Raw genomic sequence first — 25,904 nt, 5'->3', positions numbered from 1 at the left:
TATCAGGATGTTATCCACTGCAACAAAAGGAAGGTGAAATGTGCTGGAAGATTTTGCCTTGGTTGATAGTACTGCAGCTATTATTGATGACCTCATGTTGCATCTACCAAAGCATTCTCAGGATATTTCTGCTCTTCCCTCATGGTAATTACCAGAGGCTCAGTTCAGGGGTTTTGTGTATTTGAAAGTTATGCTTGAAGTGAGGAGGGCTCATCACGGAAGATTTGTTTCAGTGTGATTGCTGAATCTCAACAGAGCTTCTGAGAGATTTTCATTTTTGGCTTCAGAGTGTTTCAGTTCTGGATCAGATCTTCCTTTTCAGGTATATCTTGTTCATGACTGAGTTGCAGCAATCTGAGCTTCTTCTAAATGCAGTACAATCAGGAGCAATACAGCTAATTATTATTACCGATTGAGTATCTTTGTGTGTGTGTGTATGTAAATTTATTACCCATATGGATAATTATCAATGCTAAGGCAAGTTTTTTTTGCACCAAAAGAGTTAGAACAGTTTTAGCAAAATGTTGCTGACTATCTCTTCAGACATTTTTAGTTTAACGTCAACTGTTTTACATCAACTACAAAAAAGTTTCGGTTTTGTTCTGTTCAGACCAATTAGTAACGGGAAAAGCGGCTTGAATGAAAAATGCCAAAATCATACCTACTCTGGGAGTAGGTGGCGCTTAGATGCATTAGCAGCCATTCATTCAAATACAAATGTTTATCACAATAGTTTTTTCCCTGAACATATATCTCGGTGTAAACACTGGCCTACACACTCATTGAAACATGTACAAAGGTATAAGACCAATGTAACGACATAAATAATTCTGGTCATTTCTGAATTTAAGCATCTTATATGATTGGCTAATCTCTTATTGGTTTGGTTCCCACTCTAGTACATCAGTACATTTAGTACATTTCAATTATTTGTCCCTTTTCACTTAAACAGGTTACTGTTTGAAACAAAGTGTGGGAGATTTACAGAGACCAGACATTTGCCAGGTTTAAAGTGTTGTAGGTGTTTTTCATGAAAACATTGCTACTATCTTTATTTTGTCTCAAGAAGAATTGCTTCATCTTCCTGTTATAGAAGCTCAGCTCTAGAGACGCACCCTGCTGTTAAACACCCTAGACAAACATACATGGCATTAATCTATTTCTCCTTCTATGTCTTTTTTTGTTGTTGTTTGTTTCTCAAAGGGGATGCGGGTACTGGTGGATGCCCGAGACAAACTTGGCATTCCCTGGCAGAACTCTGAGAACGAGAAGCACGGCATGTTTGTTATGTCCTTTGAAAATAAAGCAGGCATGCCTGTCGAACCCTGCACCTTTCAGCTGTACGTCCCAGCCCTGCAGGCACTCTGGAATGATAGTGGCATTCAAGAAGCCTACGGCCGACGGAGTGAGTTTCAGCTGGTGAGTGTAATCACGATACATTTCCTGACAACCTGTGCCATCTGGATATTCTTCACGGGAAGAGCCAAATGGCTCTTTGGGTAGTTGGCAACGTGTGTTCTCATAAAACAAATAATCTTTTCTTTACCTGGGGTAAGTGCACTGCTCAAGGGCACAGTGGTGATCGTTCATAGATAGCCTCCTAAAGTGGAGCTTCAATAGGCAGCACATTCAGACAATCTGACTAACCTTTGCAATATATAGTGATATTATTTAGTGAGATTTTTTAGGAAAATGGTTTACTTTAATTATTATTGTCATTTAAATATACAAATACACTACTGTTCAAATGTTTAGTAAGTTTTTTTTTTATAATACACTTCCTTCAAGGTGTATGGTTAATATGTGTGTTTCCTGGGAATCAAACCCGTGATCTTTACCAGTTGATAGCCAAGGGGGTACGGGAAATATGGTAATATTTCAGTGTCAGTTAGATGGAAAACTTTGGCCTAGCTATTAAAGCTAGACACAGGGAGACCTTAATTAAACCTGCTGAGTGCAGAAAAACAGAAGAAGCTTGACTTATTTATGTGCATCTCATCTCAGCGTGTATGTTGCCACAGGACTTTAATGAGTTCAGAAGCTGTGCACAGGAGTCTCTCAAACTTTAATTGCTCTGACTGTGCACTGGAGCGATGTGATTCACGTACACATCTCTGTCACAGTACCTCTGGATCCTTATGAATTTTTTAAGTGCTGTTGAGAGTCCTGAAGATCTAGGTCAGTGGAGCCGGATGGAGGACAGGATAGACAGTGAGGAAACCTGTGAGGAAATGGCATAAATTTCCCTTGCATGAGATGATTTGACTGCTCACGTTCTTTTGTCTATAAAGAGAAAAGACTTTCATTAAATCTACATTTTATCAGAAATTGAGGCCATAAAGTGTCTGAAGCATCTCATTGATGCTTCTTATTTTGAAGAAGTAGCTACTGACCTTTTGCTGTGGTCATACTAATTTCAAAGGCTTAGAACAGACGGCTGTTATCTGATAAATCAGACATCTATGATGTGATGAGTTCATCTGTGGACAGATGAACTCATTTTTGAACTCATTCAAAACCCACTGCATGTTTGTTTCTGCTTTCACAAGTGAGTTTACATTATCAGCTCTTGCTACTGTGATTAAACACAGACAGTCTTGTTTAAGGACAAAAGAAAAAGACTATTCACTACTCATATTTTACTTTTTATTTACTGACTACCTCTTTAAATAAAACCACATTTCAGATTGGCATACATTTTCACAATGGTTCTCAACTCCAGTGCTCGGGACCCACTGCTCTGCACATTTTGCATGTGTCTCTATCTGACGCACTCTGATCAGTTCATGGATCTCTCTTCTAATGTGCTGATGATCAGCATCAGGTGTGTTAAATAAGGGAGACATACAAAATGTGCAGAGCAGTGGGTAGATTAGAACCACTGCATTATCATAATGAAGCCAGTTTATGATATCTAAGATATTACTCAGTTCAGCATTATTTTGTGCATTAAAATGATTGATATTACAGAGATTTTTTCAAACTTGAATTGTAACTTGAAAAAGCTGTTAAACTGGCAAAAAAAATTAAAATAACGTTTTATTGACTGATATCTGTAGAGCATGATGGCTAAATGTCTACATATATTTTATGCTGAATTTAATAATAACAATAAGATTTTCACAAAATTCAATTATTTCATTACAAAAAAAAAAAAAAAAATTACAGCGAGAGTAGGATCTTTGTAAATTTGGATCTAACCATGGCCAAAAGGACGATATACAGACGATATACAATGAAACGGTGCCGTTAATTGTGGCCAATGAGTATTGGAGAAAAACATTTATTTCATAATGATATTTCCCCCCATTTTAAATTCTTATTATCCAATGAAAGGTTAGAGTTTTGTGATTTTTTTTTTTTAAATAACAGATCAGAAGGATAAACAATGCAGATACATATTTACAGCCTTCTTTGATCATATTTACCAAGGGTGCCAATATTTTTGGCCATGACTGTATGCCACAGTATTCTGTTAATCATTAGAAGTGAAGAAAAAGGAAGGAACATAATGTCTTAAAGCACCCTGGAAAAAATAGACCAGCAAAGAGATTTGAATGAGGATTCAAAGAGAAAATACAGTTAGTACAGTTAAATAATTCAATGGAATATTGAATAAAATGAACAGACTGCAATGTCTGTTGTTTCTTCCCATTGCAAAAGAAGATTAAAAGAAAAACCCACAACATAGCACTTTAACTGTAGATAGAATTAAAGAATGACTGAGAATTTAAAACCTTCATATGATGGAAAGTAAAATATGAATACAGGGCATTAAAGAGAGGAACTAAGAATCTTGTAACATCCAACATCTAAGCGAATAAGCTTTTTAATACTTCTACCATTATAAAGCCATTATTTGCCTGTTTTGCTTTAATGAAACGTGTGATGTCTGTGGAGTTTGACCCAGCTGTTTTTCCTTTCGGTCTGTGACATGAGTCTTTTGACCCTATATGGGTCATTTCGTCAAACTGGCCATTTGGGTCAAAGGGCTGGTGTCCCAGCCTCTTTTGTTCTCTCTCCTCTGTGAAGGCATGTTTGTTTGTGAGTCCATTCAGAAGTCAGTGAGTGGGAGGACATTACAGGGCTCAGCCTGTCCGACTGAGTAACTCCTGTTCCCTATTGACCAGAGGCCCAGAATTAACCCTGTCCTACAAGTCTTCGTTTCTAACCCCAAACAAAAGTGCGCCTATGGAAATGCTGATCTTTTTTTTCCTTAACAAAAAGTCACTTTTCTACAAGGACTGCAAGTTGTACATGCTAATGAGAGCTGAAACTCTCTTTGGATCCCACAAACAGTACAAATATCAGAGATCACATTAAATCAATTCAGAATTTGAAAAGCACTGTCAGGTTTCTGGATTTGAAAATTTAAAAACAAAGGGACATTATGATACAAAGACATACTTTAGTAAATTTGTGACATTGCTCATGTAGCTCTTTGTACAGACGGTCAGAGATCCTTCTTACATTGAAGCTCAAAATGCTTGTGGGATCATCTCACGAACATCAGCGTTTTAATTAACTTGCAGAGTTAATGCATGTCTTTGTGAGGAACTTGGCTCAATTTCCACCAGTGTCTGCTCTGTTCCTCCAGCTCTTGGGAGGATTGTGGCGGTGCAAGGGAGGGCCTTCAGTACTCGGTTGTAGTCTATTAGAGGATCTCTTTAGGGAAAAGCATTGGCATTGACCATGAGAAACAAGCATAAGACTTTTTGTCAGTATGCAACCCTAAATTAATGTCAGAAATCCGTATGACCATTGACCGTGATAAATGTTATGGGCTTGTATTGAGTTGGCTGCATGGATCTTGATAAATCTCTTTGATTCGAGTTTAATAGTTGAGTGACAGGATTTGTGCTGAGATGTAATTTCCTTCCACCAGTATTTATGAGGAAATTGTAAAGGAAAACTGGGTTTAATGTGTTTAAGGCTAGCACATTAACAAAAAAAAAAAAAAGGAAATAAAGAAAGAAAGAAAATGGACTGGATCCATTGTCAGAAGGCTGCCAAAATCACAAGACTCGCTGTTAGCGGGAATGCTGCTCTGGTCATATTGTGATTGGACACAAACATTGCTTTGCTTGAAGGCTGCGGAGAGTTCATGGACAGGAAGTCTGTATTGCTGCTTTGTTGAAGGCTGATACCCCCCCCACCCCACCCTGAGAAACCACACTAGATCTCAGCCACAGCCAAAAGAGAAGAGATCTGTCTGTGCAATGCAGCTTCACCACAGTTGAGTCAGAGCCATCAGAAATTCCTTTCTGTCAAACTCACCATAATCTCCACATCCATCCAAAAGGGTGGGTCACTTGTATTCAGTATCAAGTAAAGTGAGACACTAAGTTGAATAATGATCGTAAAACTTTTTGAATATTTTTTAGGATTTAAAATAAAGAGTAATTCATTTCAAATTGAATTAAATGATTAGATTTGAAAGTGAAAATGAAAATTAAGAAATTACAATGTTAATTGACAAAGGCTATGCATCCATAACAGGGTGATTCTCACAAAAACTGTGTTTTGTATTATTGGTCAAAACTTTTTGATTTGTTACATTATTTTCATAAGGCAAGGCAAGACAAGGCAAGTTTATTTATATAGCACATTTTATACAAATTGGTAATTCAAAGTGCTTAACATAAAAGAAAGAAAAAATATTCAAAAAATTAAAACAGGGATTTTAAACACTTTTAAAATGAGATTTTTTTTTAAAAATGAATTTAAAACAGTTAAAAAATAGAAAATAATTATAGATGATAAATAAATTCTAAATAAATGCACAGCTAAACCGATGAGTTTTGAGTCTAGATTTAAAAGTGGCTAATGTTTTAGCACATCTGATCTCTTCTGGAAGCTGGTTCCAACTGCGAGCGGCATAATAACTAAAAGCAGACTCCACTTGTTTTGTGTGAACCCTTGGTATTTCTGACTTGATCCTAATGATCTGAGTGGTCTGTTAGGGTTATATTCAGTGAGCATATCTGCAATGTACAGTATTTAGGTCCTAGGCCATTGAGTGATATATAAATGAGTAAAAGTACTTTAAAATCAATCCTAAATGTAACTGGAAGCCAGTGTAAGGACCTGAGGACTGGTGTGATATGCTCAGATTTTCTGGTTCTAGTCAGAATCCTGGCAGCAGCGTTCTGGATGAGCTGCAGCTGTATAATAGTCTTCTTGGGAAGGCCAGTGAGGAGACCAATACAAAACAAAACATCTCATTCTTGCAGTGTTTTTGAGATGATGGTATGCATAGATACTGCTATGACATGACTACTGAAACTAAGGTCTGTCTACAGAATCACACCAAGATTCTTGACTTGCTTTTTAGTTGTTTGACCTCTAGAGTCAAGGTATGCATTCACCTTGAGAACTTTTTCAAATGCAATGACTTAAGTTTCCTTCTTGTTCAACTGAAGAAAATTTTGGCACATCCAACTGTTAATTTCTTCAATGCATTGGCAGAGGGAGTCGAAGGGGCTGTAGTCATTTGGCGATAAAGCTTGGTAAATCTGGATATCATCAGCATAGCTGCGATAGGCAATTTGCTTCTTTTTCATTATTTGAGTTAGTGGGAGCATAAACAGGCTAAACAAGAGTGGTGCAAGAATTGAGCCTTGTGGGACTCCGCATTTCATGGATGTCCACTTAGACTTATGCTCTCCTATACTCAAACAATAACCTCTCCCTTCCTAAGTATGACCAGCACCAATTGAGTACCATCCCAGAAAGCCCGACCCAGTTTTCCAGTCTCTCTAGAACTATGTTATGATCGACAGTGTCAAACGCAGCACTAAGATCTAGTAGTATCAGCACTGATATTTTGCCAGAATCATTCCAGTTTTTCTGTCTCTGTGTTTTGTAGCACCTATGAGAGAGCTTTTGTCAGAGGACAAGATCTATGTTTGTTAAATATGAAGCTCCAGACATATTTCATCCGTGAAAAGCAGTCTCAGCCATAACAGGGAAGCTCGTTGGGCTTTTGCCAAAGACAGAATCTGCAGAAAGAGTAATGATGTCTCTTTGTAAGACTGTGAAAAAGAGGGAGGGGGTGTCCTTCACACAGAGAACCATCCAAATGACAGTGGGCCCCGTCCTGTGAGCTTCAGCACATAAAACCACACAGAACATCATTATATGTGCTGAAACATTCCATTAGTGGGCCTGTTATCTCATATACACAAAGAGCAGAAATTTTTTTCAGGTTTCACACACCCACCCCACATAAGAACATTTTATTTCGTGACCCAAGAAACATACCTCCTCCGTTGCCCAAAAGCTGGGCGGCATTCAACATTCCTCAGGGAGATTGATGTTCTTTGGATGTGTCTTAAATTCCTCACGGCTGAAAATAAGAGGGATGCTGGTAAGCTTCCTGTTACCCCACTTTTTCTGTACAAGATGTTTTAACGAGATTCCTGGCAGCAGAGTGAGCGACCGTGCTGTGCGTAGTTACCCAGAAACAACAATTTTAAGGATGATCTTTAATAGTTTACGATGCCCCCTGGAGGTCTCACTGGGCCTGAGCCTGCATTGCTCTATTTTTCTGTTTCCACTCTGTAAATGTGGGGTCCATTTGAATTGTTTGATGGTCTTAGAGGGTCAATCCAAAATATATAAAGTGAATCCATACAGAGGAAGGGCGTATTTGTTTACTGAGCGAACTAGGAGCGATGGCTTATAGCAGAACATAAGCCTTCCTCAGAAGAGTTGGAGATAAGCAGAACAGCTCACATTCCTGAGAAGCTGCAGCGTAGATCTCCAGAGACCAGTCCACCTCCCCAACAACACAGCCAGCCTAAACATCATGCAGCACAACACAAACACAACCAGAAGCCAGTGCATGTCTACTGCTGTCAAACACTAGTACATCTTCTAGCAGAAAAATGGATTACTCAAAATGAAAAATAGTTTACTCACGCATGGGTGGATATGCTCTTTTTTTAACACTAAAGGAGATGGTTTGCAGAATGTCTGAGCTGCTATTTTGCATTTTACATGGCTTAATTGAATATATGCAAGTGAGAATGCAATATATGCAAGTGCAGTTTCAACATAATGCTTAACTCAATTGTATGTTCCTAAAGGGACCATTGTTTTTGTGAGCCACAGTGGGGTCAGTGAAAAAAATTGCTATTACTGTCGCAATTAATGATTTAACTTTAGAAATCAGTTCAAAAAGTTTAACACTATGAGCCAGATTTACTAAACAGGGCAAATTAGTGTTAGAGAGCAATTCCATAAAAGCGCAGATAAGAGGGAAAATTCTGCAGGTGATTTACTGAAAATGCACAAATTGAAGAACACAGACACAACATCTCATTCCCATAATGAACAGCTCAATCAACTGTACCAAGAGAAGACATGCTTTATTTGGTCATTAAATAATGTCGCAAATACCAGTAAATTGTCGACCGCAAATCGTAGTAAATCATGTTGTGTAATTCATTTAAATAATCACCTCCCAGAAATTTACCAATCGAAATGGAATCTCCTAAAAATGTAGTTTCAAGGTGAGATGCAAAAATAACTGTGCCCATGCATTTTTAGTGCTAATTTCCCACTGCGTGTCTAGTAGTTTTTTAACACGTAATGAGGGTTTGTGCTGGTGCAAGCTGATAAAAATGTAAACACATTAACCCATTTTATAATTATTAATATTATTACACTGTGTAATTATTTTGTGGTTTGTTGTACATTCTAATTAGGGCAGTATTTCTATAAAACTACTTCGTCACTATATTTACTATTTGAGCATAAAACACACTTTTTATTTAAAAAAAATATTATTTTCAGGTCTTTACAGTGAGCTGTAAGATACTCTGAAGGCCTGGTCACACCAACACAAATGTTCGGCATGAACATTAAGTCTGTCACTCAGCAAAACAGTGTCCATGAGTGGACATTAGTAGTTAGTAGTAGTTGTAGTTTTATATAACAGTTACCATGTGACAAAATCATGAATCCTATTGGTTAGCCAGTTTTCTTTGCAGTGCAGTGAAAATAAATTTGAACACCTGTCTGCAGAAATCTTAAGGATATCCTTGGCATCGGTTATTTCAGATTCTATTTGTAAAAACCTTACAGCTGAATAAATGATGAGAGAAGTTTCATTTCCACTTCAAATCCCTTTAGATCATGAATGTTGCATATACATTATACATATGCATTAGTTATCTTCCATTTTTGTCTTGCGACATCTTAATTTGTATCGGCACCTCCCTAGACTTTGGGTTTTTGTAAATCCACTCTTCTTATTAAATCAGTCTGGCTTCTCACTCCAACGGATGTGGCTGCGATTACTGCTGAGCGTTTGTGGCCGCCGGAGCGAAGTATGCTTAGTCAATAGTCGCCTGGTTTTTACACACACTGTAATTAAAGTAAAGCCGCCTAAGAGTGTGTGCAGTACGCGGGCATAGAGGAGTGCTGAGCTGTGGGAGAACTTTTCTCGCTGAGTCCTGCCACTCCATTGAATAATGCCCTATTGTTGCTCAGTTGACTCCCGGTCAACGGGTAACACGCTCCACCCCGGAACATAGCCAGACTTATTCAGACAGCTGGGATATAGACACTGGACTGGGACATTCATAGCTAGAGCCCGGTTTGAAATGTATGAGAAGTGAATAAATGGAGGAAACCCAGACGCAATGTCATTCATGGTTCAGAGAGAGTTACGGTTAATTACTGCGGTTAATCGGTGGTGGCAAGATTGATGAAGGCATATTGACCAGATGTCTTGTGAGTTTTGGCTGAGATGTTTGCCGAGATCACTTCCAGAAAACATTTTATTGATTCCTTAGTTTTTTTTTTTCTATTTACAAAGTGCAAGAAAAGCACGTAATGAGGCAGATGTACACATTAGATAAATAGCTTTGCTACTAAATGGCTTCATGACATTATTGCTGATTTTAAAATTCTTCCTGGCCTCCCACTGAATTGTTTCACATACAGTATCTATAAAAATAGCTTAAAAGCAATTTTAATAATTCCCCTGTTTAGGGTATGCGGAAATGAGATGAAAAAAGGATATTTATATTTCACTGTATTTGGATAATCTTTCCCATCTTTTCCAAATAAACACACACTGTACTTTTGGGGGCAGTCTTTGATGCAACTCGCTTCTGTTCTTCTGAGACAATCAAACCCGGTGTTTCTTGCAGATTGCAGTTTTAAAGGGGGGGGGGGGGGTGGAATGCTCATTTTCACTCAATATCCTGTTAATCCCCCCCCCCCCTTTAAAGAAGGGCAACCTAAAATGTGTGGATGACATTTCACTCTCAAATCAAAGAAAACATTAATTTACTATTCATTACATAAAGGGAATGATTTTCCAATTTTGGGGGAAAAAAATTCTCATTAATGTAATTAGTGTATTACAGTTTATATTATTAAAGACATTTATTTTATATATTAACGCAATATATTAATAGTAGTAGTAGTAGTAGTAGTATATGGGCATTAAATTCAGCCAATATGATCATAATGTATAATTACAATTGTGATTTGGCTGTAGTTTACATTTTAAATAATATATAATACTTTTTTCATATTACAGTAATGCTAATGTAACGGGAGGTGCTTACCTATCATGCAAATGTCACAAAAAGTATTTATTTCTTCATTTATTTGTTTGTATTATTTAATATTATATTCTTTTAAATTATATTCTCATTTTTTATGTTTTGTTAGATTCATTTGTACATCTGAAAAGAATGCTTGAAGAAAAGTTAGCTGTGCAGACTGTTCCTCCTGATGTGTCTTGATCACTAATATGCTTTTAGATTCTACATTATGACAGTGCTATTGCTTAACAGACTGAGGGGTTTTAAATTATTATTTAGGATCATTTTCTCACCATTTCTGTATTCGCATTTATTAATAGAGTAGCCCCTGTTATCTAAAATGACTTAATAATAAGAAACACTGAAACATGACTGTACCTTTTTTTTGTGTGTGTGTCAAAAACAGATCTGTATTTACAGACATGACCTGTAATCCAACATCTTTATGCTTCCAGATTCCTATCATTTCCTACATCCCCTTTTCGTCTGGTTTTTCCAGGCATCATGTCCTCGCTAACTTCACTATAACCCCTCATTTCTTAGGAGGCAGAATGGAAGTGACAGGGCAGAATGGCTTTTGACTCTGAGAGTTGTCACTAGTGCATTCAGCCATATTTCTCCGACTGCCCTGTCGTCTGTCATGTGCTATCTGCAGACAGACTGTCAGGAGCGATAAATGGACGCTCGTTTTGGCCTGCTCCAGTGTCCTATCTGTCTGTTTGCCCTATCTAGGCCATTATAGTACAACTTAGTCAAAGTACTTCTACAGACATTGCTGAGGTTTGATATGACCATGACAAACACTTTCATTGCCTTGACATTCCTAAACTGGAGATTATACGCCCAAGTGGCTTATCAAGGTTATTTCACTCCTTATAATCAAATGAAAGTATGTGCATGAGTCTGCAGGTGCTTTCCTTTTTTTTCTCTGTCTGTCTTTTAAAGAATCATGCTTTTCCATGGAATTACAACAATGCAATGTTTATTTTCTTCTCCAAAAATAGTTTGGGCACCAAACAAAATCTGGATAATAACAAAGATATATATATATATTTTTATTTATTTATGCCAAACTGTGCTTGCACGTGATTTCAGTAAATGGGGACATTTCATGTGGTAAATAAAACAAATAATAAAAAAGTTTTTTGGAGTCAAATCTTTTCAATGAATCAACCAATTCGGATCACAAAACCACTCTGAATGATTAGTTCATAAATTGGTTAACCATTTGGTCACAATGGTTATCAGTTCATAAAGTTATCAATTATAATTGTTCTCTGGGAATGATGGGCTTAGAGCGACATTGAACGAATGAAAAGCTCAGTACACAATTCAATACCGCTTTCATGTCCATGAGAAAAGTGTGAGGATTAGCAGTAGATATTAAGTTTTGAGCCCCTGTGGAACAGATGGTGAGTGGGCTGTTCTTACTGAAAACAGACCCAATGGGAGCACTGTACTGGAAGAGGAAAAAACCACTTTACAGGCAGCCGTGTCCTTGGATGTTTGGCAGTTGTGGTAAACGTCTTACACCCAACTCTGTTTTTATTCCACCCGTCAGTGGTTGGTTTCCAGGCCTGTCTAGGGTCAGTCTCCCTGAGGGGCCACCATTAGGTGAAGGGATAAGATAGGAGCAGAACTGATTGAGGTGAGACACTGGAGAGAAAAGAGGGAATTACCCGCAGAGCCATAGCGAACACAGCGTCTCACACTTTTTACACATTCTCACATTACAGAGAACTTGACAGTCTGTGTCTGCTGCTGAGGTCACACTTAAACTAAGTCAAGGAAATGATGACGCTAGGGCTGCAACAACTAACTGATGAAATCCATCATAAACTGATCAGCAATTCAGCTTTATATTGATAAGGTTTTAAATTAAAAAGTCATTATAGTATAGCGCTGTTTAGTACACAGCAGAGAAGTGCAGTGCATTCACTTGGTCATTTCCATGAAACATTGGTCATTGGACATTAAATGTTTCAAATAAATATAACAGTAACTAATGGCATTATATTAAATAATTCCTGACATTTATTAGCGCGAAAAATTCTGTAACCAACTGTTTCTGTTACTATGTTTGGTTTTGATTATGTGAACAACTCTGACTTCTACAGTGATATTTATGCTTGCTTAAACTATTATAATTTGAAGGACAATAGCAGTATATTGCATACCTGGTAGCTTGCACATTGTTAGGAAGACAACAGTGCTTTTTCAGTATTATAGTGGAACTAAAATCTTCAGTCTTTTTGACTGGATCAAAGAAATAACAGATAAATTGAGACGTTAATATTTACGAGTTATCAGTTGTGGTACTAGCTTATATAATATTTTGGTTATCTTGTGGGTCAACAGAGCATAAACTCCATGGTTTCTGGATGGTTTCTGTTCTTCTGACTGGCTATCATTGGTCTGAAACCAAGCAATGCATTAGATTTACAGCGTGTACAGATATTGATACTGTCAGGATATTGTTCAGCAGTAGATGCTATCCACTGTGTTTGACTTTTGGAGAGTACAGCGCTCCATCAGACGCATTTGGATAGTCCAGAGAGACTCATCTATCAGTCTTGTTCCTCTGAATGTGCACTTAACAAAACAATATTAACAAAACAACATTATATTTTATATAATTCATAGTGCTGTCAGCCATGATTAATCGTCCTTTTTATTGTGGTTGGTATACACTGCAGTTTATAAGTTTGGAAGTCTGTAAGATTTTGTAATGTTTTTGAAAGAAGTCTTTTCTACTGCATTTATTTTATTGCATTTAAGAAACATTCAGTAAAACTAGTAATATTGTTATTTTCGTTTACAGTTTAAAAGTACAGTTTATTTAATATTTTAACACACAAATATATATGTTTCTTTGATGGCAAAGCTGAATTTTTTCATCATTACTCCAGTATTCAGTGTCATGTTTTATAATTGCCAGTGTTATACAGTTGTGCTGTTTTTAAAATGTAGAAATAGATTATTGGCAAATAAGAACAGCATTTGTTGTAACATTAGAAATGCCTTCACTGTCACCGATTTAATACATCCTTGCTGAATAAAAGTATTAATTTCTTACTGAGCCCAAACTTTTAAATGGTAATGTACATATAATCAGCATAAAGGTTCACAACATTCGTTTTTAGTTTCTAGGAACTTTTATTGTTAACATTCCTCTGGCATAATGCAAGTCTCCAAATTGTTTTCTGAGTTCCCTGACTCTCCTTCTGCTGGTCTCCTCCAACTCAGAAATCATAATAGGAGTCTATCCGCAGAGATGAAAGGCGAGGTGTAGGGTTTCAGCTAGATCAACAGTGTGGGAGCAGCCCGAGGTTCTGTGAAGTTCTGGAGGTGAAGGAGCTCCATGTGGGGGATTAATATGAGCTCTCTTCTTGCATCCAAACCAAACAGGCAGTCCCACTCCAAGAACCGGGAAAAGCAGCTCTGTTTGTTTTGCGTGGGGATTAATTACACAGTCTGATATTTACGCAGTCGAGGGCGGACATCGTCAATGCAGAAGAGAAGTTTTGCTGTTGGTTTGATATTTTCGAGGAGACTTTTTGTTCTTTTATAAAGGAGATATTTTGAAAAATGCCTCAGCTCCTGTTTTCGAAATAGTGGAAAATAGTGTTCAAACTCTAACAAATGATTCGATTTTATATCGCAAGTGCTTTTAAAGCTAGTGTATTACTTCAAAGTAAAGTTTAAGTCATTGGGCAAGATGTACTAATCAGCAAATTAGCAATAGTACACAATTCCATAAAACTGCAGATGATGAGGGAAAATTCTGTGGATGATTTATCGAAAATGCGCACATTAAAGGACACAGACGCAACATCTCATTCCCATAATGACCAGCACAATCTACCAAGAGCAGCGCAGAACACCATCTGATTTAAGAAATGCTTTTTTTGCATTAAATAATGCAGCAAATATCAGTAAATTGACGTGTGCAGATCTCATTAAATCATGTTGCGTGACTCTCATCCCAGAAATTTAACAATTGCAAGAGAAACAAAAAGTTGCAAAAATAACTGTCCACACCTCTTCAGTGCTAAAATCCCACTGCGTGTCTTTAGTAAATCCTGACAGTAGTTTATTAATGCAAAACGAGAGTTTGCACTGACGCAAGTTGATAGTAAATCTGTCCCTAAGTCTGCTAAAAATCTTCTTAAATGCTTAAATCTTATTTGCAATACTTGAATTTTTTACGTTTTTTTTTTTTTTTTTAAGCATATTAAGGTCAATTCATTTTGTCATTCGGTTATGTTTCTTTCTATGTGTCCAATAGAAAATAAATCAATAAAAAACAGGTTTAGAATGACATGAGGATTAGTGAAAATAAGTATTTTTGGGTCAACTAGTCCTTTCAGCCAGCCTAAAGATGTTTCTTGGGAAAAAAGTAGGAATTTACAGCTGTATTTCTTAATTTTCTAGATCGGCACAATACATTTCCTACAGAGAGAGAAATGAAAACATTCAGTGATATGTCTGTTCTCAGTCACCGTGGAACAGTTATCCACCAACAAAGCCCAGCTGCTGGATCTGGCAGCTAAACATCACTTGAGTAAGATCTCCACTCAATGCAGAGGAAGGTTTTACTGTCAGATATAACAAAGTGTGCGGTGAAAAGAATTCCTGATGGACCCGCTGAAACTTTAGAAAAGCATTCATCCCTTCCACACAGCTTTGTTCATATGAGCTCTTTCCCAAGACGACACCGATGCTGTTTGATGGAAACAGAGAATACTGCCAGATTTATGCTGTGTGCTTCTCAAGATCTTTTTTTAACCTGAAAATGTTCTCCTTCAAGGCATTTCCCTACGTTTCTACGTGATTAGGGTCTATATTTGAGACCAGGGTCATGAGGGATGCCTTTAATTGAATCTCATTTCTGGAGCGCTGCTGTTTATTTGATGGGGACAGAGATTGACATCACGGCTGGGAAGGGAAGGGGTTAAGGCCTCTGTACTTGACCGTGCTCAATCATTCTTTCCCTTACTCACTGCACAAATACCCATGGGCACACTTTCTTACACTGTGCTATAGTTGTGGCTTTGGCCTGCAAGGCCTCAGCGTAGATCTTTCCCAGACTCTCAGCAGGCCGTCATGTGCATGTTGAGCTCAGATGGAGGGTGGAGGAAGACCTCCAGCTTTATTGGCTAATGACCACGAACCAATCAGAAAGCCCAGATAAGGGTCAGTTGACAACACTGTGCTTTAGCTCTGTTCTACTGCAGTTTCTGACTATACTGCATAGAGATTAATTTATTATGCCAATATTTCTATACACACACACATATACACATATATATATATATATATATGGCACTTTTAATGTTTTTGTCCATAACATTACATCACCCATGTGAAATGATTGAAAAAATGTAAAGGATCAGTTGGTTCAGGATTACTAGCTTCGAATTGAGTTAATATTTACAGATATTAGTCCATGTCGCGATTTTATGTAAGTGCAATGACCTACTTTTGATTGATTCATTCAAAATTTGACAAATTCCGTGACATTCCATGTTAAACTGTAAATTCCGTTTTTATGACTGGATTCTGCGATTCCGTCTGCGTTCTCTGCATCTCGGAAATCATAGAGCCCTATAATGTACACCAATATAAACTGTCACTGAAATATAACAGTATAAAATCTAGGTGCATTTCATAACAATCAAGTTGTAAGGGTTTAAAATGCTGTAATTTACTGTGCATCTAAAATTAAATTAATTCTGGGTCCTTTCTATTTTAGATAATTTTGGAGTCATGACAATATAATTCAGTTATGTTAATAATGTTTATTTCATTTAACAAAAATTATAATTTTTAAATGTTTAACTTTTGGGCTTTATGCATTTTTTCTTTAAATTTGATCATATATATATATATATATATATATATATATATATATATATATATATATAATTAATACATTACATAGCAATTTAATATTTCCCAAAAAATTAAAAATAAGGTATTTAATGATGTTGCAAATTAGTTTTCCATTTTTTTGTTTCCCACATAAAATGTGCATCATATGGGCAATATGTGAAATATAAAATATTTGTTTTTGGCTTGTGTGTGCGTGTGTGAAGCTCTGATGATGTGTGGTGTATGTGTGTTTTGTGTAGGTTTGGGGTGTTGGGCTTCAGTCTGTTATAGAAGGCCAGCACTGTTCGACTAATCCCCTGTTTTCACACACAGCTGTTTCCTGTTGGGAGCATGGGCCAGGCCAAGGGCCTTTGTGAGACACACACAAACTAGAGGACACAATTTGCTTTTCCAGACAATGTTCACTGAAACGCCAAGGCCGCGGTGTCTGCCATCGTAAAGGCTGCGCAAAAACAACTTTGTCAGGAAATAATGCTCAACACAGCAGTTTAGTTCATCTCTCTTCATTTTAAGGAGTCAATTCTATTAAGACAGAACATGTTTTTTTGCTTGGCAAAGTCTCCAGATATTGGGCAATAAATGCAGTTATCAGTAGATTGTGGCTCATGAAGGCAGCAGAGTTCATTGATTCCCAGACGAGACCAGTGTGAACATGCTGTACTGACTCCGATCACCCTGAGCTTCAGACATCTCATCAGTCAGCTTTATATATGGAACGGGCTTCGACCTCTGACCTGAATCTCCTGTAGTTATAGGAGTGAAACTCTGAGCTAGTGCCTGTTATTTGTAATGTTTGGTGATTATAGGATACATTTATTACAGCCATGCTGTAATATGTGTGCACTTGCTGAGTGTGTACACTTGGATGGTTTAAATCCAGAGCAAAAATTCTAAATATGGGACACCATATTTGGCCACACATCATGTCCTTTCCTTTCCTTTCCTTCCTTAACCAAATGTTGGTCCACGGGAGTAATACTTAAGAATGATTTTTCATCCGACTCCCCACACAGCATTTTATGAAGTAACATGAGATTATGAGCATCATGTGTAAAAGCTACATTAATGGGTTAACTGGAGTTCTGCTGATGGGCACTATGTGTTATGAGTGTCCCGCATAGTTCTCAGATAAAGATAGGAACATCCCATTACTTGTAGACTTTCCATTCCTGAATTAGAACAGCTTTTAGGATCGTCTTGCCCTATTTGTTTTAATAAAATTGTTAAAATAGAGTTTTGCAAATAAATCACTATGTGAGAATAAGAACTGAGAATGTGTTTTCTACAGACTTTAATTGTCCTTCCTGAGTAGAAGAACTACACAAGTTTGGGGTCTGTACTATTTGAGAATTAAATGAGGTCTCTTATGCTCACCAAGGCTGTATTTATTTGATCAAAAATACAGTAAAACAGTGATATTGCGCAACATTAACACAATATAACAGTTTAACATTCTATGCTAATATATTTGAAAGTGTAATTTATTCCTGTGATGGTAAAGCTGAATTTTCAGCATCATTACTCCAGTCTTTAGAGTCACATGTAATATTGCATTTAATATTTCTGTGTAAATAGTGATACTTTTGTCAGGATTTTGGATGAATGGAATGTTCAAAAGAACAGCATTTTATTTGAAATAGAAATCTTGTGTAACATTACGAATGTCTTTACTGTCACTTCTGATCAATTTCATACATCCTTGCTGAATGAAAGTTAATAAATAAATATAATGGCTCCAGACTTCGCCACAGAAATACATGTAATTATCATATTTAGTTTGTTCTGCTTCATTTAATTCAATCATAAATGTGAAATGTCCATTATTGCACAAAGAGTAAAATCCTGTCTTTTTTTTTTTTTATAGAGTGAATCAGTTAAATATTTCCTGGACAACTTGGATTGGATTGGACAACTGGTGAGTCATGATAACCAAGCATCATTTAATAGTGCCAGATCTTTATGGTATATGATCAGTCACTGTTCTAATAATGAAACATCTATTAAATAAACAAAGATAGTCATCTGGAAAGATAGTTAGAAAGACAGAGAGTTAGTCAGAATAGTGTTTTGTGTTTCCCGGCAGAGGTGGTGGAACTGAAGACTGGAGACTCGCAAAATTAAAGTAAAATGGTTTCTTTGAGACTGATATTGGCCAAGGTTGCCAAGAACACATAGTGTGTCTCATATGAGTGATAAAAAAGGCCTGGAAGTGTTTTGTGTGAGCATGGAAACCAAGGCCAATGACAAAACAAATACATGTTAGTTTGGGTGGGAAGTGGGCCCTATGAAAGCTGCTTTGAAGATCATTTTGTTTGCCCTTGTGGCCACAGTATGTACAAAAGATTGTCTATAGGAACTTCTTATTTTACCTTTGACTTCCAAAATATCAGAAAGTTTATATTTAGTATGTATGTTTTAGGTTGCATAAAAGAAAAATCTCTAAGAGTGTTAATAAAAAAAAAATATTTCAGATAAATTTAGTAGATGTAAATTGCTAAAAATTTGTATGACTTGTGCTGAAATCAATCCTGCTATCTAAAGACAAACCAAATGTATTTGCTACTCAATCAATTTTACTCAACCTTTTCTTACAGAATTATGTACCGAGCCGACAGGACATCCTGTTGGCCAGGAAGGCCACCAAGGGAATTGTGGAGCATGATTTTGTCATTAAGAAGATCCCTTTTAAGATGGTAGATGTGGGCGGCCAGCGCTCTCAGAGACAGAAATGGTTTCAGTGCTTTGACGGCATCACCTCCATCCTCTTCATGGTGTCCTCCAGCGAGTACGACCAGGTGCTGATGGAAGACCGCCACACCAACCGTTTGGTGGAGTCCATGAACATCTTTGAGACCATAGTCAACAACAAGCTCTTTTCCAATGTGTCCATAATCCTCTTCCTCAACAAGATGGACCTTCTGGTGGAGAAGGTACGCCAAGTCAACATTAGCAAATACTTTTCCGACTTCAGAGGAGACCCTCACCGACTGGAGGACGTGCAGGCCTATCTTGTGCAAAGCTTCAACCGCAAACGTCGCAACCGCAGCAAGCCACTTTTCCACCACTTCACCACTGCCATTGACACTGAGAACATTCGCTTCGTCTTTCATGCCGTCAAAGACACAATTCTTCAGGAGAACCTTAAAGACATAATGTTGCAGTGACTTTACAGTAATTTTTTTTAATCAGTTTTGCCGTTGTTTGAGTCTGTTTCCCATCCAATTGCAGGGGGAAAAAATGCCTTCTGGGTATCGTTTGAACCTATTTTGCCTTGACAACTGTGCAGGAGAAACATCATGTGTCAGTTAATCATGTACTCCAATATCCAGTCCTTTATATTTGAGACATGGTGTATAAAAATGACATGAATCTCTCTGTCCTCATTCATTTTAATGTGTTTTAAAACTCCGTGGATGGTAGAAAAGTCAAGGAAATTTAAGGGTATTACAGTTTGTCACAAAGAAAATGAAGCAGACTGATAATTAATCACCACAGAGAATTTTCACCTCTTTTCTCAAGGATATCTCAATGCACAATAACGTTACACTGGCTCATTTCCCAAATAACATCCTAAATATCAATAGCAAACCTGCACTGAACAAAGTAATTAACAAGTAGTTAATTTCATGTCACTAAACAGGTTTATTTTTATTTAATCTAACATTTAAATCATATTTTGCTTCTTCTATACTTGTGAGTTTATAGATGACATGCAAAATTCTCATTAACAACTTAGCAGGGTTTGTGAATAGCAGCTTTTGTACGTTACCTGTCTTTTCTGCTTTTTATGTGTTTGTGCATTGAAGTATAGAGTAGGGTCAAATCACTGGTAATGCCTAACACCACTAACTTAAATAATGCATTAATGGTATTCTTTAAATGTCATTGTACAGCAAATGTACTTTATGAGTATTCATATGATGTAAATCCTCTCGAAATGTATGTAACCTGTGTAGTTTATGACTTAACAAGGAGATTCCAGAGGGAGTCAACCCGATGCTGTTTGGGGACTGAGTTTTATTCTCTGGATCTTGATGAATGTGAACAGCTCGGGGGCTTTTGGTTTTAGGTAATAGTTGTTGGAGGTGGCACAGTTTGGTCCATTTTCCAGAGATCTGGTTTTGTCATCAGTCACTGACTCCCATTCTCCTCGGAGGACCAGCTGTTTAAATAACAGTGCAGGTGTCCACTTGTTTTGTGTGAAGGGAAAACTTAAGATAAGCTATCAAATAGTTTTCAAGTTTTAACAAGAGCATCAAGCCCTTTTCTTGCATTCTTTCTTGTTTGTGGACTACAATGGAAACTGTGACACATTTCTTGCAAAACAGCATTAACAATGTCTCTCTGCGCCCTAAATGTATTTAAATTCTGTCCTTCCTCATAATCACTGCAGTGCCATGTTGGCTTACTGAAATTTGGCAGGAACTGAGATATTAGACACACCCTAAACCTTTGTCCATGACAGCTCTTCCTGGTGGGAGCAAAACATGCATTTTCTGGCAGATCTCTGACTCCTCTTGTGCACATAAAGAAACCGATTCTTTAAATTAAGGCTGTGTTTGTCCTTGTTTCCTCTTTTAAGACCATAAATCCATTGGGAGAGTTTGAAAGTTAAACAGTGGAAAAGAAACACAGACACAGTATGAAGGCTGTTATAACCCCCAATCAAGATAAGCAAATGGCACGTAATTAATCTGATATAAATTAGATTTGGAAAATGATAATCAAAGAAACTATTTCTAAACTATTACTTTGTAATTTACGTTACATTTGCTGCTCTGGTGTTTTGTCCCTTCCAGGATCTTATGAGTGTCACTATTAACAGAATTTCTACATCAACACTCTTTCAGTGTTTTACTGTACTTTTTTTCAACTTTTGCTTCCCTAAAGTTGTATGTGTCCAGTGATTGTAAAAAGTGTGAAATTCCAGATTTTAACTTCATTATGTGTGTTTTGTATATATGACCTGTATAAATGCAATAAAATGTTGAGTTATACTTTTGGGCTTGTTCCTACACAACTTCATTTCGCAACTGAATATGCACTTTAAAAGTTTAATATACAGTAAAAAAAAAAAATAAAAAAAAAATAAATATATATATATATATATATATATATATATATATACATTTGTGTGTGTGTGTGTGTGTGTGTGGTTGCCAGATATTAACAGTAAATAAAAATGTATGGGATAGCATATAGTGCCTGAAGAAAAAGATATATTAATATACCATTAAAAATCTGCTTTTAACATTTAAAATCACCATGATAATGCAGACTGTACAATAAAAATCCGCAAGATGAATCAGAGATAATTGTAAGTAACCAATACTCGTATGACGCACAGGATTGTTGACACAAAGGCCAAAGACCAACACAGATGGTGTGAAAAATAACACAATAAACATTTACTAAACAACAGAAAAGTGTCACACAGATATACATGACTGATAAAAAAAAAAAAAAAAAAAACAGGAAGATGAATGTCTGGGAATGTCCTTTTACGGCAACAATAAAATAATTTATTAAACAAAACTAAATAAAAAAGGTTTTAAAATCAATCATAGGCAATGTGACAGATGAATTTACTTCAGTTTTATTGAACAATCAGCCTTTGACACATTATGACCAGAGCTACATTTCAGTTTTTACATTTTATCTGTGGTGAGAAAGGATATGACTCATTTTTTGGTCAAATCCCAACTAGGCCAAAAGCCTTTGTATATTACATATTAATGTCACATAGTTTATCTGACATTAATGCTGTTTCTGTATCTTATTACTGTTAGCTTTCTGGTGTCTTAATTGTGTCAAATTTAAATCTGCTGTTTTCCCACATATGAAAAACCGAACGGTCTCCACACTGCATTTCCTGCACATGGCTTCGGGAGCAAGTTCAAACAAAGACAAATAAACAGAGGTTATGCAAGAGTTAAGTGGCAGAGGAAGTGTTACCCCCAACTGGGGCCTGTGCTCAGCAAGTACCATTTTAACTTCAAGCTTAGATGCATCTTTTTCTAAACGCCACCCGTCTTTGTAACCAGCTATTTTAGGCTTTATTGTCATATAAGAGTTGCTGAGAACATTTTCTTTCCTGTGGGGGAGCTAATGTTTGACTATGAACAAAGAGGTCCTATTATGGTAAGACACATCTAAACAAATATTCCCCATGTAACCCTTGTAAATCCTCTGCTCAATGAAGAAGAAGATAATGTCTAAGCACACAAAGTGCCTTTTCTGGGCCGACCATGGCTTATTTGCGTGAGGTAAAACTCATGACTTGTGTTATACTAACATTTCCTCCAGGCTGCCTTTCATTGCACTTCAAAATTGAATGCTGATATTTATTATTAAATAAGGGCAGCAGTCATTGCCAGACTGTTTAACAATGTCTCAGTCTGCCCTTTCTTTTAATCTGGCTGCTAGGCCTGTGTTGGTTTTTCAAATACACATCCAACAGTGATTTTTCCAGTATTAAGGAGTGAAAGAAAATGTCAACTTTGACATTCGCTGGAAGAGATGTGACTATGGGAACTTTACTGTTAGTAATCTAATCGCAGCCGCAAAAACATAGCTAGAAGGACACCAATCATTGTGCAGATGGCCAGAGTCTGTCCAGACAGAACAAATCATCTGACTCTTGCATGACTGGGAAATCTCTCACAAACGGAACGGAAGACAGACGAAGATAAACGTTGAACTCCTTGCGACAAGAGAAGAGCGCCCCCTATCGGATACGTGTAAAGAAGTCTTTACCTATTTAAAAGACAACAAAGAACATGGAATTATTAAACACTGCTAGAGAAAAAAGAAACAATAATTTAAAATTCTATAAAAATAAAAAAAATTCTATAAAGATTATAAAGAAAATTATGTCCAATATCAAGTTGATTGTTTTTGCTTGCAGAAGAATAATTGGCCATTAATTTGGTTTATGTATAAATAAATGAATACTTCCATTAAGCAGCGATGCATTACATTAATTATTAATAAGGCCTTTTGAGGAGGTTATACTAGTGTAACTTTAAAAAGCCTATACCTATATGGAACAGCAGTTCGTTTCATATAGATGTGAATATATAATTCATTCGATGTTGAACTGTGGTTTAGGTCCACAGTTCATTTATAAAAAGAGTACAGTCATTTCTGTTATACACCACTGTGCTTATTCAGTGCATAACAGTCTCCTATTGTGTTTAATAGTTTCCCTGTGTTTCTGTACTGCCACAGGTCATTGTCAATCAGTGTAATCAGCTGGAAAACATCCAGACAAAACAGCTTCTTATAGGTTTTAGTAATGAACTAAATCATTTGCTAGACATAAACTGTTTATTGCAGTCATGCCCTGAGGATGTATTTGAAAAATTACTCTTTTGTAATTTTCCCAGCCGCCCCAAAGATTAAAGGATCTCATTTCCAGATCATTACCGGGCTTCACCCTACCGGTGAATTTAAATGTTATGTCACTGGAAAAAAACCACACATCTGTATATTACACTCATTTACAATCAAAGATCAGTGGGTATGGGTACAAATGTACAGCTACCCAAAATGGGGTACAATGGTATAAAAGGAGATGACTGGGGTACACAAACAAGCCTCTGAGATTTAGCCAAATTAATACATTCATCACACTCTAAAATAACATTCAAACCAAGTCTATCAGTCACATCCAAAAATGTGACCCTGGACCAAAAAATCAGTTATAAGTAGAACAAATATATTTGTAGCAATAGCCAAAAATACATTGCATGGGTCAAAATGGAAATCCAATCCAAAAAATGTTTTGTTTTATGCCAAAAATCATTCAGATATTAAGTAAGGATCATGTTCCGTAAAGATATCTTGTCAATTTCCTGACCTGTAAATATTATCAAAACTTATCTACCTACAGCTTTTGCATACTACAGTAATGGCCAAAAGTTTTGCCAGTAACATAAATTGTATGTTTTACAAAGTTTACTGTTTCAGTATTTGCAGATTATTTTTTTCAACATGTTCCTATATGGTATACTAAAAACAAAGATAAGCAAAAGATAAGTTTTTAAAGGCTTTTATTGACGAAAAAAATAAACAAATGATGAGTCAATATCTATAGTGTTGAACGTTGTTCTTCATAACCTCTGTAATTCGTAATGGGCATGCTGGATAGCTTCTGGGCCAAATCCTGACTGATGGAGATCCATTCTTACCGTATTATTTCTCAGAGATGATCATAATTTGTCTGTTTCAGCTTGTCCACTTGCCTTTTGAGGACTGACCACTGGTTCTCTATGGGATTGAGATCTGGGGAGTTGCCTGGCCACGGATCCAAAATTTCAATGTAATGATCTTCTAGCAACTTCTTTATCACTCTTGCTTTGTTACATGGTGCTCCATCATAATGGAAAATGCACGGATTGTCATAAATTTGCTCATGAATCCTCATGAATCATTGGAAGTTGCTCTTGCAGGATGTTTTTATACCATTTTTTATTCATGGCAGTGTTTTTGGGCAGAATTACGAGAGAGCCCACTCCCTTGGTTGAAAAGCAACCCCACACATGGATGGTCTCAGGATGCTTCACTGTTGGCACAACACCGAATGCATTCACCTTTTCTTCACCAAACAATCGATTTTCCAGATGTCCCAATAGTCAGAAGGAAGCTTCATCAGAGAAAATAACTTGTACTTCCTGCAGAATTTTAGTCTGTTCTTGACTCTTTCCTTGGAGAGAAGTGGCTTCTTTGCTGCTCTTCTTGACACCAGGCCATTGTCCAAAAGTCTTGGTCTCACTGTGTGTGCAGATGCTCTCAAACCAACCTGCTGCTGTTCCTGAGCAAGCTCTGCACTGCTGGAGACACGATTCTGTAGCTGACTCCTCAGAAGGAGACCGTCCTCCTGGCACTTGCTGGACACTCTGGGACACCCTAAAGACTTCTTCACTGCAGTCGAACCTCTCTACTTGAAATTCTTGATGACGTGGTAATGCAACGATTGCTTCACATTTTCTATGGAGGTAACCATTGCTAGCAAGAGAACACAGGGACCGGAAGCGCTTCTTCCCTTCTTTAATATAAATCAGTCTGCTCTTAATTTTTAATTAGTATGATAGTGTTTTTACCAGTGCTGCTGATATGATTAGTCAATTAATGTTAGCAGGTCTTTTTTTGTGTGTGTGTGTGTGTGTGAAAAGTTCATTTTTTGGCCAATGAAGCTTTTAGCAATTATTTAAAATGCACCTGATCACTCTACATAATAATCTAGAAACAGTGTGTATGGTCATCTTAAGTAGCACACTTTGCAAAACATAATTTGTCACTGCCAAAACTTTTGGCAACGACTGTACAGTATAGTAGTTAAGATGAACGCATTCGGGCTAGAGGAACTTGTCACATCATGAACAGGAAGGACGGGGAGATAAGCAAAGGGAAAGACCAAATCGATAGTAAAGGGGTCAAGCA

At 36.9% G+C, this 25,904-nt stretch overlaps 1 protein-coding gene across 1 annotated transcript; it reads left to right on the top strand.

The window, feature by feature from the left end:
• The first annotated feature begins 1,181 nt into the window (after positions 1 to 1,181).
• Positions 1,182 to 21,457, top strand: LOC113079568 (guanine nucleotide-binding protein subunit alpha-12). Its single transcript, XM_026251806.1, has 3 exons — positions 1,182 to 1,419; positions 18,325 to 18,375; positions 19,055 to 21,457. Exons 1-3 carry the CDS (start codon positions 1,207 to 1,209, stop codon positions 19,622 to 19,624), a joined length of 834 nt encoding a protein of 277 aa, XP_026107591.1. The 5' UTR covers positions 1,182 to 1,206; the 3' UTR covers positions 19,625 to 21,457.
• The last annotated feature ends 4,447 nt before the right edge of the window (positions 21,458 to 25,904 follow it).

Source organism: Carassius auratus, unplaced genomic scaffold, assembly GCF_003368295.1.
Source record: "Carassius auratus strain Wakin unplaced genomic scaffold, ASM336829v1 scaf_tig00028553, whole genome shotgun sequence".
Taxonomy (NCBI): Eukaryota; Metazoa; Chordata; class Actinopteri; order Cypriniformes; family Cyprinidae; genus Carassius; species Carassius auratus.
The sequence above is the reverse complement of the archived record's forward strand: the minus strand, read 5'-3'. Positions and strand labels throughout refer to the sequence as shown.

Bases quoted from the DNA above. Each gene is read 5' to 3' on its own strand.
- LOC113079568 (XM_026251806.1), top strand. From the start codon at position 1,207: ATGCGGGTACTGGTGGATGCCCGAGACAAACTTGGCATTCCCTGGCAG. The intron at 1,420-18,324 runs GTGAGTGTAATC...TTTTTTTTATAG, and splicing joins GACGGAGTGAGTTTCAGCTG to AGTGAATCAGTTAAATATTT. The intron at 18,376-19,054 runs GTGAGTCATGAT...CTTTTCTTACAG, and splicing joins TGGATTGGATTGGACAACTG to AATTATGTACCGAGCCGACA.